This window comes from Rhagoletis zephyria, unplaced genomic scaffold, assembly GCF_001687245.7.
Source record: "Rhagoletis zephyria isolate East Lansing unplaced genomic scaffold, Rhagoletis_zephyria_1.1 Rzeph_scaffold_00057, whole genome shotgun sequence".
NCBI classification, from domain to species: domain Eukaryota; kingdom Metazoa; phylum Arthropoda; class Insecta; order Diptera; family Tephritidae; genus Rhagoletis; species Rhagoletis zephyria.
In genome coordinates, this window is record NW_016157141.1 from 139,547 (window position 1) to 159,179 (window position 19,633).

Here is a 19,633-nt window from a genome sequence, read left to right on the forward strand (position 1 = left end):
AACAGAAAACAACATACACGTTTTTTCAAATTTTAACTAAAGAAAATAAATAAATAAGAATAAACTTCAAATATACTTAAAAACGTCAACCAGTGAAATGTATTTTTTTATTTTTCCTTACACACGCTCATTTTTATTTTTACTCTCCCGAAAACTTTGACTTTTGTAGGTTCGATGTCAATTTGGCTTCTACCTGTTTTTATTGTACCATGGGTTCGTCCTATTTTTATTGCCTCCACCTATTGTGAACGAGCATTTTCGCTTTCATGATGGCCGCACAATAACAAATCAGCTGCGGTAGTAAACAAAGTGTAGAGAAATATTTGCAAAATGTTGACTTCTATGGTAAAAGAATACCAAGTAAAACAGGCCAAACGAAAACAGGAGCAAGGTAAATAAATAGGGGTCATTTTGTAAAAGTACATACATATTTTTATTTTCCGATTAATCCTCCAGAATTACGGCGCAAAGATGTTATAGAATCATCAAATGAGCTCACACAGGCTATAGTGGACCACTTGAATGTTGGGTATGTGTTGAATTTAAAAAATTTTATATTTTTAATATTTTCCATACGATTTTCCTAGTGTGGCACAAGCATATTTGAATCAGAAGCGCTTGGATGCCGAAGCGAAGCAGCTGCATGTGGGCGCCACCAATTTTGCCAAACAGACGCAGCAATGGTTGCAACTTATCGATAATTTTAGCAGCGCGTTAAAGGTACGTATTCTGTTGCCAATTGAATAATGGTATTTAAACTTTAACAACCCCTTTTATATTTTGGCCGATGAAATAGGAGCTAGGCGACGTAGAGAATTGGGCGCGCAGCATAGAAAGCGATATGCAAGTTATACAAAGTACTTTGGAAATAGCGTACAAGACGTCACGACAAACACAACACAATAGCACTAATTAAAAGTTGGTAAAGGGTTTTTACAAATGCATTTAAATATAACCAATTGTTGCTGAAATTTTACAAGCAGTATGATTTTTCTTTGAGGAAATTGAAAGCCTGTAACTTTTACCCGGGGAAATACACACCTTTCACTGTTGGCAAAATTATTCCAACTTACCCAATCATTGATCTACTGCAATTACTATGCTTTTAGTTGTAACATACATTTAAATACGTATCGCTAGTTTAGAGTGAAAAGTTTCTTAGTCGACGCCTTATGAAAACTCATATTTTGATATAGAAAACAAAATAAACTAAAAATGCATCGGTTCGAAATGGATTAAGGTACTTGTTTTATTTTTTTGCTTATTGTCAATTCATATATGAAGTCCAAAAAAGGCACCGAAAATCCGACAAGAAATCCGACAACGCCAATTTAAGACTGAAATATTTGAATAAAGATCGAATACTTCAGATTTTGTTTTACCCGCAAAATGTTGATTACAACATACTTGGAAAAAATGGATGCGAATAGTTGTTTTCCTCTCCTGTAAAGTTTGTAAAAATGTAGATAGTATATTTTCACTCTAAGCTAGCGATATACATATATACAAAAAATTGTACCCGTTTGTGTCTTCTTTTATTCAAAACGTATTAGTAAACATTAAAACTAATTAAAGTACAAATAAACAAAAGTTGCAAGTCTCGCAATTTTTATATAATACATATATAAAAATAGGCGCGAAACGTCTCCCCCACAATTATATATTTTATATTATGTCTAGTGAGCATACATACATACATTTAAGAATAGTAATATGAATTAGGCAATGCAAGTGTGATTACATCAAAACATTTAGCTGGCTTGCGGTTTCCAGTTGTTGAATTAGAAAACTGCAATGCTACTACTCTATATACTACTAAACATAAAGTGAGAGACGGTAGTGCTTGTAAATCATCAAATGAAATATGTTAATTGTTAAAAACTATGATAATCAAAAGATAATAGAACGATGTAAATAAGCCGTAATAGTAAAGAAATTAAACTGAAGCCAAAATTTAGGCGATATAATTCATTCGTGTTGTTGAACACTTTTTGAATGCGACAATTTTAAACGTACATTTTATTTCATGTACATACATAGCATTTGACGGGTAAGACGCATACGGTATGTTTTGTAATGCGTCTTGAGAGAAAATGTTGAATGAAAAATTAACGATGCGGAGTTATGGAAATATTCGATGCCAGTTCGCCCGCAATTCTAATATAATTTAATCGTAAGCTGATTATGCGTTTTGTGTAGCTTTGCTTTTGTTGTATTATGCAGTATAGTGAAAACTTGTGATTTTTTCTTTGCCTATTTTTACATTATATCCATTCAAAAATGTAGGCAACTATAACTTGGCGACACAACTACTACAAATATATATTACTAAAGTGGGTGTTTTTTCTTCTTCTGCGAATAATGTTATCAGTTTTATTTTGTTCCGTCAGCACATTTTTAATAGCGTGTACGACCTAAAATAGAGAAACAAGCAAATGAAGCGTTTTAAATGAAATTGTTGCTGAATAATATTAACATTAAATTTACGTACGCGGTGAATAGGAACGACTTCGGCTACGGTCATATCGACGTCTGCGATCGCTGCGGTAACTGTTTCGACTCTTATGAGGTGAAACCGACCGACGGCGGGAGCGATGGTCGTCACGATAACGATCATGATTTTCACGCTCACGCCTATGCAAATACATAACGAAAAATGTATCAATTGGACAAACCCTATTAGCAATTGTAATACATACCGTGAATTTCGTCCCATGTAAACACCCGGTGTAGGTGTGTGTGGTCTTTGTGTTGTTGAGTAATCGACACGTATACGACGATCATCAAGTTCCATACCTGAACATGCTTCTTTAGCTGCTTTAGCATCGTTTTCATTTTCATAGTAAATAAAACAAAATCCTCGGGATCTGCCGGTCTGTGAAGGTAGATGTAAGCGTTAACGGAATTATTTTAAATGTGTAACAAAACTAGTTTGCATTTTGCTGATAATTGTATTGGAGAGCCTTTAGTGTTTGTGGGCACGAATCTTTGGCCCACCACTCATAATCTCCAACTTTATTGCATTTGTCTAGCCATTACTCATATAATTAACAAAATGCTCACGATTTGGTAACACATATCATGTTCAATGGCTACTTTACGTGCTTTTATATATACTCACTTGTGCATCAATAACGACTTGTATTCTTTCGATTGGACCAAATCTGGAAAATATTTCGCGAATTTTCTGTTGGGTTGTGTACACACTCAAACCAAATACCCCTATGCAGCGATTCTGTACAGGCTTTTCCTGCTGATGAAAATTTATTAATAATATACATATACATATACATATTTGAAATACCCTATTTCCACGGCGCTTATCGTAAGGGCTGCGTGTACGTGAACGGGAATAGCGGCGGCCATGTCGTGGGGAGAGTGACCTTTTAACATGCAAAAAGAGGTAAAATTCAAGTATTGAAATTTTGCAAATCAGGATAATATAAATAATTTTTGAAAGAATTATTCGTATTGATTTCTGTATTCTTCTTGTTCATTTAATTTTGCGCGCTCAACTTGATTTTATGAGTTCATTCTAAATCTTTTGGTTTTGGAGTGTGCTTGGAGTTCGTATTTGAAACAGATTTGACAGTTTCAAAACCGAGTTTGATTCAGAAGTTCGACTCAATTGCTAAACTTGCGTTTCTGCGAATGACTGGATTATTTTGAAATGTGTTCTATATTCAGATTGAAAGCTGTGTTCGGTTGTTCTGTCCATATTGCGCTGCAAAGGCTTGGCTATCGAACTTGCGCTTCTGCTTCAAAGAAAATTCTTTTAACTCATGAATAGAACGTTTGAAGTGTGGAATTTTCATTTTCGATTCAGTCCTGATTGAAAATTTTGGAATCTTACTTTGTAATTACGCTTCTCATTATTTGAGTTCTTACGGATTTTCGCTACAACTTCACTATTCTGAAACAGAAGAAATAACCACCACGTTATCGAAAGCTTACTTTGTAAATGCATGGCTTAAAATTATTGGACAACCCGTTATCGAAAAATTGCCGCTCAGACCATGCCGACTGAAGCTAGTACCTACATGCATATAATTAGGCGTAAAACCCTATTAGTTAATCTATATACTTAAAAATAATTGGGTTTTCATGCACTTCAAATAATTCGTACCTAAAGCCTTACTTAAAATACTTTGTGAAACTAGGAACTTGGCCATATGTACAAAAATAGAATGTGTTGCCATGACAACGGCTAACGCGTTAAGTTATACATTTACAAGCTGAAAATAAGCTCCCACACTTCATTAAATACAATTGGGGTACTGAAATAATTGCTTTTTTTCGTAACTTACGTAGAACTTTTACTGGCGTCCGAGTACCGTCCGCTTCGTCCTGCCGGCAGCGGCGGTGGAGAAGGCGGGTGTCGTGAAACTGAACGGCTACGAGATTTGTAATTTTTCTCTCTAGAATGTCGACTACAGAGAATACAGTAAATATTACTATATCAATGAACCCTTAAATTGGAAAGTGAAAATAGCACTTACCGGCGTCCATTGGTGCGCCGCACTGGTGACTTGGTATAGCTTCGACGCGGGGAAGCACTGCGGCTACGTGAACGTGGACTCTGCAATTAGCATTTTAAAAATAAATGTACATTCAGCTAACTTTTTTCGATCTTCTAGACAGGAACTTTTGGATGTGTGCGTTATTAAGTGAGGTTATGTTAAGATTTCGAACCATAACTTCTGTGCTTGAACTTCGAAGAATTTCAACTCATTTGCTATCATATCAAAAATCTTGCGTAGGAATGATTATCAGTACATCATTATACGCGGGAGCAACAAAAAGCGTTGGTAGGAAAAAATACGACCAACATCTGCATCGAATATCCGAGTAGCCCGGATGAGCCTTAGATATTTTAGAACTTTATACTTACCATTCCAATCCTTCGAAATTGTTTACTCACTAAATTTCAACAAATTCCACGGAAAAAAAAACAATTTTTCGGGGTTTTCGGTAATTTTCACAAAATTTGCCGCTGAATGAAATGAAAATGCCCGCTTGCTGTATATATAAAAGTCACAATAAAAATGGTTCCAGAAAGACGTTCACAATGTTGTTTAGCTGCAGGTTGCCAGGTTACATGTGAATTCAATAATAGTGGGGTATATGTGAAACTTGAGCATGGGCGTTATTCGAAGATTCAAATGTACTCAAAATGTGAACAAATTTATAATTGAATCGGCTGAATTCAGTAAATTTTTGTAAATTTAAACAAGAAATGTGGAAAGTTGATTTAGTTTCGAAGTAAGCATTAAATTTACGTATTATCAAACACTGCTGAAATTTGCTGCTATTTTTCACAAAAATCGGTAATTTTATATTGAGACTCGTTTTATTTCCTATATACCACAAATGTATGTAATGTAATTTGTGATATTTAATAATAAATTTACAAAATTTTACAACAGCCACTATGCTACATTAATGCCCACGAAATGCCGCTGTCAAAATATGTAGGCATTAATGACATCCATGCAAAAACAACATACATAGCAAGTTTATGGATGTACGCGCGCGGCGGCACTTCGCATTTTTCGTGAAATTCGCTAAGATTAAAAAAGTTTTTTAACCTAACTATATCGATATAAAAGTGAAAACTTTATTTTAAAAATATAGAAAAACTCTTAAACTACCAACTGGACAATAAAAATACAGCGTAAGAATCTTTAAATAGTGCCTGAGTACAGTCGTTGAAGCAGCAAAATTTTTTACGTTTTCTTGTAGTGCAGGACAAATGCAGGCAATAATGGCGTAAGGGAGAAATCAAATCACAAGCGAAATTCCTGGTACTGTGTCCTGAGCATAAAAATGGACGAAATTGAATACCTGGAGGAGTACGAAGACTTAATTCTACCAAGTAAGTGAAAATGTCTTAATGTTAAGTCGAAAGAAAGCATTATTGAATACCACTAATATATGTATATACATATGTGTGTATGCATCATAAAAAAAAAAAAAAAATAATGGGTCTGCTTTCCCAGCAATGAGTTCTCACTCCGCCGCTACGAAAAGCCGCGCAACTAGCAACGTTGCAAGCATGGCAGAAGATGAGGATTCTTCTTCTATAGACCAAGATATATTTGAAAGTTTATTTGATGATCACTCTGACGACGAGTCCATTATGCAAAAGAAAGGTAGGACTTTCTTTCTATTTTTTATTTATTTATCATTATCATGTTTGCGACAATGGGAAGTTAACGAAATTTTTCATTAGTGCCCGCGAAGTTGAGCCAGCGCGGTGAACGTATTTCTCAAATGTCTCGCATATCAATGGATTCGATCGATTTACTTGTGAAAGATTTAGGTAGATATAATCTTTTTTTTTATAAGTTCGGACTCGCCATGTACCGAAAATAAATATGCTCGTTTTTATGACCAATTCTAGGTGAACCGCTTAATGCAGATGGTTCGAAAGCAGCTAATAAACCAACACCGAAGCCGAGTAATACAAAAATCACCCAACCCAGTAAAATCACACAAAAAGGTATTTTCGCCAAAAATTTACGTAGTTCCTGGTTTAATCGTATGTTCATTTATATTTTCGTTATTATTTTGTTTAGCTCCAACAACAACTACCGCCAATATAAAAAGCACAGGCACCCCAACGCCTGCCTCTGCCGATAATAATAAAATGTCAAACAAATCAGAAGCAACAGAACGCAATTCCAAAACCAAGTCTGTAGCCACGGTAAGGCCAACAGTGCAACAAAGCTCGGCGCCAACACCATCAAAACAGACAAATGAAAATTCCGTAAGTTTTATATGTAAATACATACGCTGGCGGAAACGACTTTCTTTTTCAAGTTTTGACCATCTGTTTGTATTTATTATTGTTAATTTATTTTTTTTTGGAAAATGTAGTGCATGTACAACAACAAATCAAATCACTCAAAGCTTTAAACTATGTTTAAGTTTTATAATATTTTTTTAGGAACATATAGTACATGTACAACAACAAATCAAATAACTCAAAACTTTAAACTTTGTATAAGATTTATAATAATTCGACGAACTTCGAGATATGAACATCGAAATCTCAAACTTTTTAATTGGAATTTTAGAAATAATTTGGGTATGAAGTTTTACTGCCCATTCAATTTCAGAAGTTTGAAATTTTGATGTCAATTTTTGGAACTACGTCGAATTAATATAAATCTTGTACAAAGTTTAAAGCTTTAAGTTAAATGATTTTTGTTGTAGCAAGCACTATATTTTCCTTAAATAAATTTAAGATAACAAATAAAAACATGAAAAAGAAAATCGTTTATAATTATCGGGCCATCAGTGTAATAAATTCATATGTATGTTGTTTTTATGCTAAAATTTAAATTACTATTTTTAAAGAATGATAGTACGACAAATCGTGCGCCACCTACCAGTACAAGTGGCCACAAATCAAGTGCAAAAGTAACAAGTGGTGCCCAAAACTCATCCAAGCGCACGCCGACACCTACGACTGCCTCCACGTCGCGTAAACAAATTTCGGCCCCTACTTCAACAACCGCAAGCACTAGCAGTGCACCAGGTAGCAGCAAAAGTACTGCCTCAGTTGTAGCGGCACCACCAAAGCGGACAATTGAACGCTCCCAAACTACTATAATAAAACCGGAGAAGCCGCAAAGTAAGGATCCTGCAGAAGATCCTTTGAGTAAGTGGAAGCTACTTAGTTAAATTTTTGTTTATTTTTGAATAAAGTCGGAAAACTGCGATTGTTTTTAATATTTACTTTATTTTATAATTGTGATTTTTATGTAAATGTGTATTTTAACCTTTTTTTTATTTACATGTATTTGAGATTTTGGTTTATATCGTTACCTTAATTCACAAAGGACCCAACTAACACTTTTTTGAAACTGCGTTTTTGGCAGATTTTGGTAGGAAGTATTGAGATACACCTTCAATAACAATTTTTAAAGTGTTAGTAACAAAAACAACGAAGTTATACGCGACGTTTTAAAAAGTCCTACCTGTTTTTAACCGACTTCCAAAAAAGGAGGAGGTTCTCAGTTCGTCGAAATATATAAATTTTTTTTATGTATGTTACCGCCTTACTCTGGACCACGTCAACCGATTTCGATAATTCTTTTTGCATCGGAAAGGTAGTGTCCCATATTAATCTGGTTTAGATCCGATCATTGGATCATGAAATATATATATGTATATATATTTTTATATCAGAATTGAAGTCGTTTTTTTTGCGTGTTGATACTATTTTTTATGTTTGTGCTCTGTAAAATAAAAAAATTTTGGTTAGGGTCTTTGTGAATTAAATGTGTATGGGTGTTTTTTTTTTTTAATTTTAACCCTTGTCCTCTACTTAAAAAACGGTTTACGGATGAATAGTGTGGGCTATCGCTGAATCATCGTATCCGAATTTTCGTGAAATCTACGAAAATGCTATCGACTGAATCCGGATAGCATATACTTTGAATGCGTACGTTCGTAAAAATTCAGATTTAGTGATCGCATTTTAGTGCATTTCACGAAAATCTGATCGCGATAGATTCAGCGATAGCCCTGAGTGTATTTTTAAGTCAAATATTTTCTGCTTAATCTTTTTCCTTTCCTCGTATCCGCCAAATAAAATACCGCGTAAGAGGTGATACAGAAAACAATTGTCTTTGGTTTCTCTGTAGCAGAAGCTCATATTTAGTAAGTTCAGTTCGAAAACCCTTCAAAAGTTTTGAAGAAAATAAGTTTCCTTGCTCTTGAGTGAAATTTTCGTATTATCTCGTACGTGGTATTGCATTTGGCGTATGCTTGATATTGCGTACCAAGCAACGGTATGCAAAACTATGAGGTCTCTTTCGAAATTTTAACCATTGCTTACATGGTAGGGTTTAAATTTGCCTGTTGGCTTTAAGCTTGAGTAATATTTATTACTAGTTTTTAAGTTACTAGTTTGTAATCCCTTTGAGTGCATTCGTTCTTTGTACATATAAATCGTGAAACTTTAATAATCTGTTAGATACATATCTAATTCGATTTTCTGTCACTTTCACTTTCGCTAGGTTTAGAAAACATTGAGAATGAATCCGATTCCGATACAGATTCCTTTATATACTCTGATATATCTGCTGATACATTCGTTTCGCTGAGTGATGTGGACGATGAAGAACGTCAAGTGATCGAGCTCTCTAATGACTCGAACTATGATCGTGCTAACCTAGGTAAGTCAGTATTTTATGCTTAACTGATAATGATACGCGACAAGTAAAGAACACAAAAAAACCTACAGACAAAATTCGTGGGTCAACGCCTTCGCCCACAGTTTCCGATGATTATAAAAGTGATAACGAGGATTCACCAGCAAAAATGTCGTCGAAACGTTTCGAAAAGTCTAAACATGGCTCTGCGTTAGATAGAAATGCGGCGAAAAAATTAAATGTGCAGCAATATATTGATACACAACCATCCACCAGTAGTCACCGTAAGCTCACTACTCCAAATAGCTCGAAAGAGAAAACGAAGAAAACGGGTAAAAGTCCCAATACTAGTGATACGTTGCTGGAACGCATAGACACGGTGCTATCAGAAGTAGTCGATAAAGATGATGATGAACAACTTACAGTTAAAAAGCAAATCACTGATGTTGAACTTGATGTTGAAGTGGAAAGTAATAATCAGGAGGAGAGCAAAGAAGTATCAGACCACACAGTGGAATGTAGTGGTAATATGGATGATACCGCCATAACAGCGCCGGAAGCAAACCAAGGTGATCATCTTAAAACAATCAAATTAGAATTACTAACCAATGCATTATCTTCCGCAGAGCCATCCAAATCAAATTCAATGGATATGGAAATGGAAGAGAAAGTGGAAGTAGAAGTTATAGAACAACAAAATAATGAATTAAAAACGGTAGTGGAGGCGAAAGCGGAAGAAAGAGTAGAAGAAATGTCCGATAATGTAAACGTCTCTGACGAAGCAGAGATCTCTAAATCTCCGGATATTGATAAGGATGTTGCAATAATGGACGTAGAAGAAAAAGCTGTGGTCGAAAGTTTACTTTCTAAAAATATTGATGATTCTAAAAATTCAGAATGTGAAGTACTTACTGTAGAAACAAGTGAAGAAGTGGTGGAATTAGATAATAATGTAGATTTAAGTGAAAGTGTCGAAATCAATCAAAGTGAAGTAGTCAGCAAAGCAGAAAATACCGAAGAAACGAAAAAACATGAAGATACTGAGGACAATACTGCTGATAGAAGCGGTACACCGCATGCTCATTCGAAAAAAACTCAAGAAGGAAATGAAGATGGCGTCAAGCTAAATAATACATTGGATGAAGTAAACAATCAAGAAGAGTTATCAGATGAAAATCCTGAAGAGAAGGAAAATACAGACGAATTGAGAGTGGAAATAATTAGTCACGAAGAAACAGGCGAAAAATACAACGATGAATCTGAAAAAGATGGACAATTTGTCGATGAAGGCGAGGTTGGGAGCAGCATAAAATTAACTGAGAGGGATAAGGAAAAAGATCAGCCGGTTGTACACTTGGAAAATGAAAAAAACGAGGAATTAAAAGAAACGGATGAAGAACTTGAAGAGTCCTCAAAAGAATCGGAAAAACCTGAGCGGGGAAAACTTGATCCAGTGCAAAACGAGAGCCCAATAACTGATGAAAAAACCGAACTTGAGAAGAAAGATGAGTCCACAGACAGCACAAAAAATTCGAAGGAAACTCAAAATGAAAAAGATCGGAAATTAGAAACTCCTTCAAAAACGCGAATTTCGGAAAGGGAGACACGTTCTCGGACACCGTTGAAAGCTAAAGAAACAGAAAAGAAACCCCAAAATGTTCACACGGAAGCGAAAGAGAAATCGTCTGAAATTGACACAGCAAAAGACGAAATAAAAACTCCACACTCCAAGACACCTTCGACAAGTGAAAGCACGTCGGGGGCCGAGCCGAAAACAAAAGATCCGAAGGCAGGAATTCCGGTTGCCAAACAACCGAAAAAAGATGAGCATTTGGCTAAAGGCAACACCAAAGAAATTGTGGAAAGATCTCTCCCCAGCAGAAGTTCCAATAAACAAAAGATTGAATCCAAAATGGAAGACCCAGGTGTAGAAAAAGTTACAACTAATGTAGATGAAGCAAAATCTAATTCACAAAAGGCAGCTGGGTCACTCACTGTAGATACGAATTCAAAACTTGAGAAGAAAAATGAAGCCGATGAACGTTCCCAAACGCAACAAGGAAGAAAATCGACAAGGGCGACAAATGTAGTGAAATCTCCAGCAGAACATGAAACAAAAAAGTCAGAGTCTTTGGTAATACCAAAAATTACTACTGACGATGACAAAACTGCGGACAACAACACCGGAGCTGCCAAAAAAGATACAACTATAAAAAGCAATGAGGGTAATAGTGAAGGACATAAACGTAGCGATAATACCAATGCAGATCAACAGAGTGCGAGTGCAACATCGACGCCCAAACCAGATAAGAGAATAAGAGGGCTGGTAGTATCTTTGAAGAAAACCGATTTATCGAAGGTTTTGAATGAAAAGCTTTTACAAACCAATGAAAAGTTTGCGGGAAAAGCTGAGGCAGATTCCAAAATTGGAAGTTTTGAAGACAAAGCAAAAGAAGAGTCGAAAGAATCAACGAAACCTAAGCGAGACTCGAAAGATGAAAGAACTGCGGATAGAGCAAAACAGGATTCAAAAGATGACAGGACTGCGGATAGAGAAAAAAAGGATTCAAAAGATGACAGGGCTGCGGATAGAGCAAAAAGCGATTCTAAAGAGGCAAGATCTGCAGATAGAGGGAAAAGAGATTCAAAAGAAGAACGATCTTCGGACAGATCACGAAGGGATATGAAAGATGACAGATCGTCCGACCGAGCAAGAAGAGATTTAAAAGATGAGAGATCTGCTGACAGATCAAGAAGAGGTTTAAGAGATGACAAGTCTTATAGAGGATGGAAAGATGAAAGATATGCTCACAGATCAAGGAGAGATTTGAAAGATGAGAGATCGGACAGGGAGAAAAGATACATGAGAGGTGAAAAATATGAAGATAGATCAAGGAGAGATTACAGAGATGGAAGATCAACAGACAGAGCAAAGAGAGAAACCAGAGATGACAGAACTAGAAGCCGATCAAGTAGAGATTCGAGAGAAAGAAGATTTACTGATAGAACAAAGGGAAGTTCGAGAGATAATAGATCGAAAGATAGTAATAAGAGAGATACGAGAGAGGACAGATCTGCGAACAGAGCCAAGAATGATGTTAAAGACGAAAAACCTTCGGACAAGTCAAACAAAAACACAAAAAATGAAATACCCGCAGACAAAGCGAAGAAAGATGTGAAGGTTGAAAAATCCGCAGATACGAGCAAGGTGGCTTATGGAAAATCAGTTGACCAACCAACGAGTAAAGAAATGGGAAAAGTGGTTAGAAATCTCGAAAAGGAACTGCGAAGTGTTTCAGCGGCAGAAGAAAAAAGCACGCCACAGCGCAAAGAAAAGGAAAAAAAACAGGATCTGACAAAACAAAAAACCACAGCAATTGCCAAGTCCATTGAAGGAAAAAAAGAGGAGGAAAAGACGGCAAGTACTACTAACATTGCTTCTAAAGCTTTAAATGCCAAAATGCTAGAAAAGCAAACAGTAAGCGGCAAAGGGAAGAACACTGAGGAAAGAGAAGACGAGCAGCCAACAAGCTCAACTGCAGACCTTGTAGAGGAGCAGATGCAAGTAGCTGATGAAGTTGCTGAAGAAATCAGCCAAATAAGCTGCGAAAATGATGAGAAGAAAATTACCGGCAGTGGAAACGTAGAGCATGAAGAAGCTATCAAAGAGCGAACTCGTGAAGAAAAGGCAACTGAGAATGTATCAGAAGGTAATGCTGCGAACGAAAACCCAGACAGAATACAAACGGAAGGAACTGAAATTGATTTAGAGAACGAAAGCAGACGCGAGATACAAGCAGAGAGCGTAGATGCTATTGCATTGCCCGAAGGCGCAGAATTAACTAAACGGATAAATCTACAGCCGGAAGGAATTGATAAAAATAAAGTTTCACCTCAAGCCGAAAACGAAAGTACATCTGAAGCTAATAATGCCGAAGCTGAGAGGTCAAGCAGAAGGAAAAATGCGAAAAATTATACAGAAACCGGAGAAAACAATCAAAGAAAGGATGTCGATTCTAAAAATTTCACACAGAGTGAAGAAAGGCCCGTAGGAACGAAAGAGAAAGCTATGATGGAGGGCTCAATTGAAGTGGAAGCGCAGAAAATCGAGCATCGAACAGCAGTCGAAAGCTCAACTGGAACAGAAAATGATGAGCTAACAGCAAGCACAGATAAAGCTGTGGATATTTCCGAAAGCTCATATAATGCACCAGAAAATGAAGATATGGCAGCAAGCACTGATAAAACGGAAATCTCACCTGGAACAGAAAATGAAGATGTGGAAGTAATCGCCGATAAAACTGTGGTTATTTCCGAAAGTTCAGATAAAGCACCAGAAAATGAAGATGTGGCAGCAAAAACTGATACAACTGAAAGCTCAGCTGGAACAAAAAATGAGGATGGGTCAGATAAAACTGTGGCTATTTCCGAAAGTTCAGTCAAACCATCAGAAAAGGATGATGTGATAGGAAGAACTGATAAAACTGATATCACCGAAAGTTCAGTTAAAACAGAAGAAGACGTTGTTGAAAGTTCTGGTACAGCAAAAGAGGTGAAATTGAAAGCCAAAACAGTTGCTAAAAGCTCAGGAAAAGCTAATGAGAACAAGGCAAAAACTCAAGTGGTCATCCAAAGCTCAACTTTAGCGCTACATGAAGTAACTGAACAGGAAAAATCTTTAGAGCACGAAGCTGAGGCGCTTACGGAAAGTACAGACAAACATGTTGCGCTGGAAGAAACGGGTTCAAATAAAAATTCCGTAGATGAGGTCGAAGTGGTAGTAGTCTCCGAAAGCACTGAGAAAAATATAAAAGACACAACAGAAGTTGGGGAAGTAGGTGAAAGTGCTAAGTCATCGTCCGATGAGAAGACGGCAGCCAAATCAGCAACCGAAAGCAGTGATAAATTGAGCTACGAAAAACCAAAAACTGATTACTTAACTAAGGAAGCAGACGCCAGTTCGGATAAACAAGCTGAACGTGATGAGAAAACAATAAACAAGACAACAGTAACAGATACCAGCAACGAAGACGTGACAGAACATGATAATACAACACGCGAACTTCGAAAAAGGGAAAATGAACCAAAACAGGGCGAGCAAATTGCTAATAAAACTGAATGCAATAAAGGCGAGATGCCAGAACGAAATACGCAAGAGCAAACGCCATCGTCAAGAGGAAACGCTGAAAGCGAAAAAGAGGTGGAAGAAGTCCATAACGAAGTATCAAGAAGTCTACGCACTCGTCTTACGCGATCTCAAGCAGAAACACAATCCCCATCACGATCGCCGGCCACGCCACAAACGCAATCGGCTAGTGAGGAGGAGCATGAAGGCTCAACACGTCGTTCGTTGCGCAAACGTGCGGCCGATCATTCACCCAGCAGCTCAAATGGTTAAGCTAATAATAATAAATGTTTCCAACCGAAAACTTTTCATATATAACTGAGATATTTTCTGCACTTTGTACTTACAGAACTAATTAAGAAAGGGGCTAAAGGTCGTAACACAAATCAACCACCAACTTCAACGGCACTGACAACAATTGCTCAAAAGCTGGTAAGGGAATCACTGAATATCAGCATCAGCAGAAGTTCTTCGGCAACACCAGCATCAGCTGCGACACGAAAGCGCGCGCGCGATTTGAAGCCAAGCACAACGGCTGAAGTAAATGGTAAGTTAGGGGCGAAATAGTATTTATAATAGTTTTGTGAAATGATTGGGTAACTCTTCTATTTTTCTTTCTTTTTTTTTAGATATAGAAAAATCACCAGGCAAGAAGCTAAAGTTAGACTCCCTGAGAAAGTGTAGTGAGTACAAATGTTTAGTTTTTTCGGTTCTTTAAATAAATCTATTTCAACGTCCACAGCTCGCATCCACAATGACGATGTCGACACCAGCGATGGTGAGCTTGACGCTGCTATTGCGCAACGCCGCTCTAGATTACCTGGCGGTAAAGAATCGCTAGCGAATAGAAGTGCGCAAGAAAAGTCATTAAAATCGGTGGGTGTCAAAGAGACCCCAACGAATAAGAGTACTACAGGGAGTTCGGAACGCAAACCAACACAGCCTTCAAAGCAAAGCGCTGCTGCCGAAATAAGGGAAACGCCAATAACTAGAACGAAGGATAAGCCTACTAAATTACAAAATTCAATAGCTGCCGAATCCAATAAACGACGCTCCAAACCTGAGCTGGATAATGTTCAGCAACCTAAGAAGTTTGCCAGCTCGAACGAAGATCTAGCTGTAACACAGAAACCAGCAGGCTCAACCACCGCCGCAACTGCATCTCAGCGGCCTGAGGCTAAATTTGAGATCGAACACGCCACACCGGGCAGTGATGCTGTAGATCCACTAGAAATACCGGTTAAACGCATTAGACGTTTGCACGCCATCGATGGCTATGAGGCTACAAATGTGGCGGAAGAGCGTAAAGCGGAGGAATTGGAAAAAAAGAATTTAGCGCCTACTCGCAAATCGTTGCGTGCTGGTGGTCAAGCTGACACAGCTAAAGACGAAAGCAATAAGATGCAAACTAAACAACAGCAGCAGCAAAGGGTAGCAAGAAGTGGTGAAATCACAGCTGAGACTTCGAAGAACAAACAAGCCACAAACAACGCCAGCAAACAATCGGTTAAAGGGGAAGGTAATGAGGCTGGCAAAAGTGCTGTCCCCGTCGATAAAGGTAATACTAGTACAAGTAAGGCAAATGGCGTGTCAAAATCACAAGCATCGCCGACGAAGTCGCCTGGTTCCAAAGTCATTACATTCAAGGAATGGCTAGAACAGCAGAAAAGAGGCAGCGGCGATAATGGCGAAAGCGCACAACCAGGAACCGTTGAGGGACCAGATACCACTACAGCAGACGTCGCAACAGCTGTAGCAGCAGACACTGCTAAATCTAGTGAAGAGGTCGTGAGCGCCGAAAAGGATGTGAAATATTCGGCAAGTATACGAGAGGTAAGAGATGCGAGCAGAAAGAGAAAGGATGTAGTGCCTCCCGCCAGCAAAGAAACTCGTGGCACAATTGAAACAACGAAGGAAACACCCACCGCATCTAGGCAAGATGCCAGCGAAAAGGCGTCGCCAACAAAAGGCACTAATACACCAACACAGTTTAAGCGTCCATCGCTGCCGCAAAGATCAGCACGCGCGACGCCAGTTGCGCGCGGAATCAGTAGAACGCTAACGCCGGGAGGTAATCGCAAAAATTTGAACAGCACTCCACAAAGCGGCAGGGTAAGCATACAGGCGTTGATTTACTAGTTTTAACTTTTGTTACCATCATTTCTAAATCTTCATTTTTCTCTTGCGATTTAAAGCAATTAGCACTTCAAAAAGTTGGTAACAAATGGAAGTTGCGTAAATTGCGCGTGCGCATTAACCGTTCCATAGTCGCCGCATACTTAAAAAAACATACTTTGAATAAGGCAAAAACACAAGGTAGGACTTTCAGTGATTTTATTATAACATCATAAAAATTTTCCAAAACTCTCGGCTTATTTGGTTATCTTTCCTTTAGTAAAATATGTCGCCGACGAAAAAAGAATATCATCCTTACGTTCTGTTGCCACTACGGCGGTGCCTGAAGATGTCCACCCGCCCTCTGATGCTGCTCAAAAGGCCAGCCGTCAAAAGACCGTAACCATAACGCAAAAACGCGTTGCCCTGAAAACACCTGCAGCCTCACTAGCACAACTGCCCCCCCTAACTGCACGTCCAACTGTGGCAGCAGAAGCAGCAGCAGTGACGTCGTCGGTTGGTAAAGGGGATCAGACAAGATTGACCAATGTTTTGCCAAAATTAACAAAGGTTCCAAGCGTTTTGGAAAAGGACCCATTGGAATGTAAGTAAAAATAACTAATACTGGCTTTTCTTTAGCACAAAAAATGTTTAATTTGAAGTTGTTATGTATGTATTCATATCGCTCTCGATATTCTTTAATTTTTATTTTTATTTTGCCAATGGAGATCCTTGGTTCTTACTTGCATTTATTATCGATACATTTATCGATATCAGTATTGATAAGTTTATCGATACATATGTGCATCCCATAAGATAGATTAACGCTTCCAGTTTGCAGCAATTCATAAAAGGGGGTACAAAAGTACAGTCAATATTAACAGTAATTGTAGTTTAATACGAAATTTTTAAATTGAGACCACATTAGAAAAATTTCAGTATACCATAAAAAAATTGTGACGTTTAGGGGCAAAATGTTATAGAGCCCTTCATTTTGGCACAGCGTTATTTGGTGCGATTTTTATATATTTATAATATAATTTTTATAAAAGTTCATAATTTACTAATTTTGTATGCATATAAATTTCTTATTATTTATTACTTTTTATTTTTATTTTATATTATTATTTTTTACTATTCTTGTTTCATCAATATTCAGCTCAAAATGAACAGCAAATTTCCCCTACTGCTGATGCAGGTTATCAACAAGACAGCCCAGAAGAACTATCTTTATTAACTCCAATGAAGTCCGTTGCCGTAACGTCTACACACACAACTACCAATTCACGCGTTCAACAACAGAAGCAACAATCGGGTATAACAGCCGCTGAAGCTATGCGCGAAAAACGCGTTAGCGCTTCCAGTAGCACAGATTCATGTTCCACGCAACGGTCTATGCCGATTGGCGCTAAAGCTAGTGGTAACAGCTCAGCATCGAATGCTGCCACATCATTTACGCCAGTTGTACCCAAAGAAGAGCTCGTTGATGATCAGCAACAGCAGACCCAGCAATCAACACCTTCACGTGCAGTAGCAGCTGTTTCTGCAGACAACTCGGCGATGACCAACTCATTGGCTTCGCGCACGTTGGCAATAGCTGCTGCCACCAATTCGGCGCTCAATCAAACGCCCTCGGGCGATCCAAGCGGCTATTATGGACTCACGCCTACACAATTGGATTCGAACGGCACGCGATTGTACTCTTTCTTACATCCGGCAAAGTATAATCGTAATCATGGCTGTGTGCTACTCGACTACTGTTGCCCCAATCTGGACGGTCCTATGCCGGCAATAGATCCTACGCGTATACACGCGCAAGTGCAGGCTGGTGTGCGAGAGCTACCCGCTTATATTGTCATGACAACTAAGCTAATAACGCGCGCCGATTTGGAGGCAAACAAGAATGTCATACCAGCTTCGATACGTCAGAAGGTAGAGAAAATTACAGCTGATTCTTCGAATGCTTCGGCCAACCAATCGGCATTGGCGGTTGTTAGTGGCACACCTAACGTTTCAATGTCCATACCATCAACACCACAAATCACACCTGGTTCGAAGCCTTCGCTCACCCCAACCATAACTGCACTTCAGAAGCATTTACCATCAACAACAATTATTACACCAAAGTTGTTGCCAGCTGCATCCACATCAGGTTTGGCATCGCCACTAAATTCACTGAACAGTAGCACACAGGGTGGTACAGTGACAACAACATCGTTACTGATGTCCGATTATCAACGTTCATTATTGCGCACCAGTGTGCGCCAATTCGACGCACGTCTAAAAAAGTACTATTATCGCGTAGCAATGCTCTCATTTTCCGATCGACAAATCATTATTGACAACATCATCAACTCAACATCACTCACCCCCAAAGATGTTGAATGCGCTGTACGTTTGCTTGATGAGTATGCTTCACAAATCAACCTTTTACCCAGTGCATCTGCTCTCGGTACACCGAAGCCGACTACACCACAAGCTATGCAATCGATTTCGAAAGCCATTACAACGCCGACAACCAACACTGCGGCACGCACGTCCACTATGCCGCAGCAAATACAAAAGCAACATCAAAATCAACCAAATTCTACAGGTCAAATAGCGGTATTGGATAAGGACAATAGTCTATTGGGCTACCAGATAACATCTTCCGCAAGTACACTGAGCAAATCAACCGTTTCTACGCGTTCTAGCATAATGTCAACTACGACAAAGAATACATCGCTGCCACATGTGAAGGCAGCTCAGGATTCACCACGCATTTTTTACACTAAGCCACCGATGCAAACTTCAACACCAATTGCAACCACCAATAGCAGTGGTACAGCTCCGCAGAGCGGCGTCAAAACGGTTTCGTTAAGAAGTACACCACGCATGGGACGAGAGGTGACCATAAGGCAGGTGAGTAAGAAATGCTAGTTATGTTAAACTGAGCATTTTAATTTTGGGGTAATTCGCTCTTGTATGACTAAATTGTAACCTCTCTGAACTTGGCAGGACAACTTTTTCTCAAAGCAAAAATTCCGACCGCATAATTTGCCGTAAATTATCCGTTGTTTAACCGTGAAAAGAATTATTTTGCCGCGGAAACATTTTAAAAAATATCGCGTGCCCTCCTAACTTCCACGGAAGTTAGCAGGGCACCTTCTGAAAACCAATAAAGGAAACCAGCTAAACCCAAACTAACTATCTGATAATTTGCCGTAAATTATCCGTTGTTTATCCGTGA

The 19,633-nt window shown here is 38.3% G+C and overlaps 3 protein-coding genes across 6 annotated transcripts in view; 2 read left to right on the plus strand and 1 right to left on the minus strand.

Moving 5' to 3' along the window:
• Window positions 1-224: 224 nt before the first annotated feature.
• Window positions 225-1,062, plus strand: Blos1 (biogenesis of lysosome-related organelles complex 1 subunit 1). Its single transcript, XM_017624305.1, has 4 exons — window positions 225-391; window positions 457-529; window positions 588-720; window positions 797-1,062. The coding sequence occupies exons 1-4, from the start codon at window positions 331-333 to the stop codon at window positions 914-916; spliced, it is 387 nt and encodes a 128-aa protein (XP_017479794.1). The 5' UTR covers window positions 225-330; the 3' UTR covers window positions 917-1,062.
• A 454-nt stretch (window positions 1,063-1,516) lies between these two features.
• Window positions 1,517-5,072, minus strand: LOC108369223 (transformer-2 sex-determining protein-like). Of its 2 annotated transcripts, none has more exons than XM_017624292.1 (8): window positions 4,892-5,072; window positions 4,500-4,579; window positions 4,308-4,430; window positions 3,305-3,383; window positions 3,122-3,253; window positions 2,700-2,875; window positions 2,492-2,634; window positions 1,517-2,414 (listed from the first exon to the last, which is right to left on the minus strand). In XM_017624292.1, the coding sequence occupies exons 1-8, from the start codon at window positions 4,892-4,894 to the stop codon at window positions 2,398-2,400; spliced, it is 753 nt and encodes a 250-aa protein (XP_017479781.1). In that variant the 5' UTR covers window positions 4,895-5,072; the 3' UTR covers window positions 1,517-2,397. The 2 variants fall into 2 exon arrangements, with proteins under 2 accessions (XP_017479781.1, XP_017479788.1); XM_017624299.1 differs by having other exon boundaries at window positions 3,122-3,250; window positions 4,892-5,071.
• A 563-nt stretch (window positions 5,073-5,635) lies between these two features.
• Su(var)2-HP2 (heterochromatin protein Su(var)2-HP2) overlaps window positions 5,636-19,633 on the plus strand; it is a 30,908-nt gene continuing 16,910 nt past the window's right edge. Inside the window, exons 1-16 of one of the 3 annotated variants that reach the window (XR_001848473.1) lie at window positions 5,636-5,674; window positions 5,743-5,875; window positions 6,000-6,152; window positions 6,233-6,322; window positions 6,404-6,502; window positions 6,579-6,769; window positions 7,363-7,666; window positions 9,030-9,188; window positions 9,257-9,733; window positions 9,791-14,557; window positions 14,639-14,836; window positions 14,919-14,972; window positions 15,032-16,401; window positions 16,485-16,605; window positions 16,685-17,008; window positions 17,564-19,376. Coding sequence is in view for 2 of the 3 variants with exons in the window: in XM_017624319.1 (XP_017479808.1) it covers window positions 5,827-5,875; window positions 6,000-6,152; window positions 6,233-6,322; window positions 6,404-6,502; window positions 6,579-6,769; window positions 7,363-7,666; window positions 9,030-9,188; window positions 9,257-9,733; window positions 9,791-14,557; window positions 14,639-14,836; window positions 14,919-14,972; window positions 15,032-16,401; window positions 16,485-16,605; window positions 16,685-17,008; window positions 17,564-19,305 (10,098 nt within the window). In the remaining variant the exon portion in view is untranslated. The remainder of the gene's footprint in view (window positions 5,675-5,742; window positions 5,876-5,999; window positions 6,153-6,232; window positions 6,323-6,403; window positions 6,503-6,578; window positions 6,770-7,362; window positions 7,667-9,029; window positions 9,189-9,256; window positions 9,734-9,790; window positions 14,558-14,638; window positions 14,837-14,918; window positions 14,973-15,031; window positions 16,402-16,484; window positions 16,606-16,684; window positions 17,009-17,563; window positions 19,377-19,633) is intronic. The other 2 variants (XM_017624319.1, XM_017624326.1) reach the window with 2 other exon arrangements.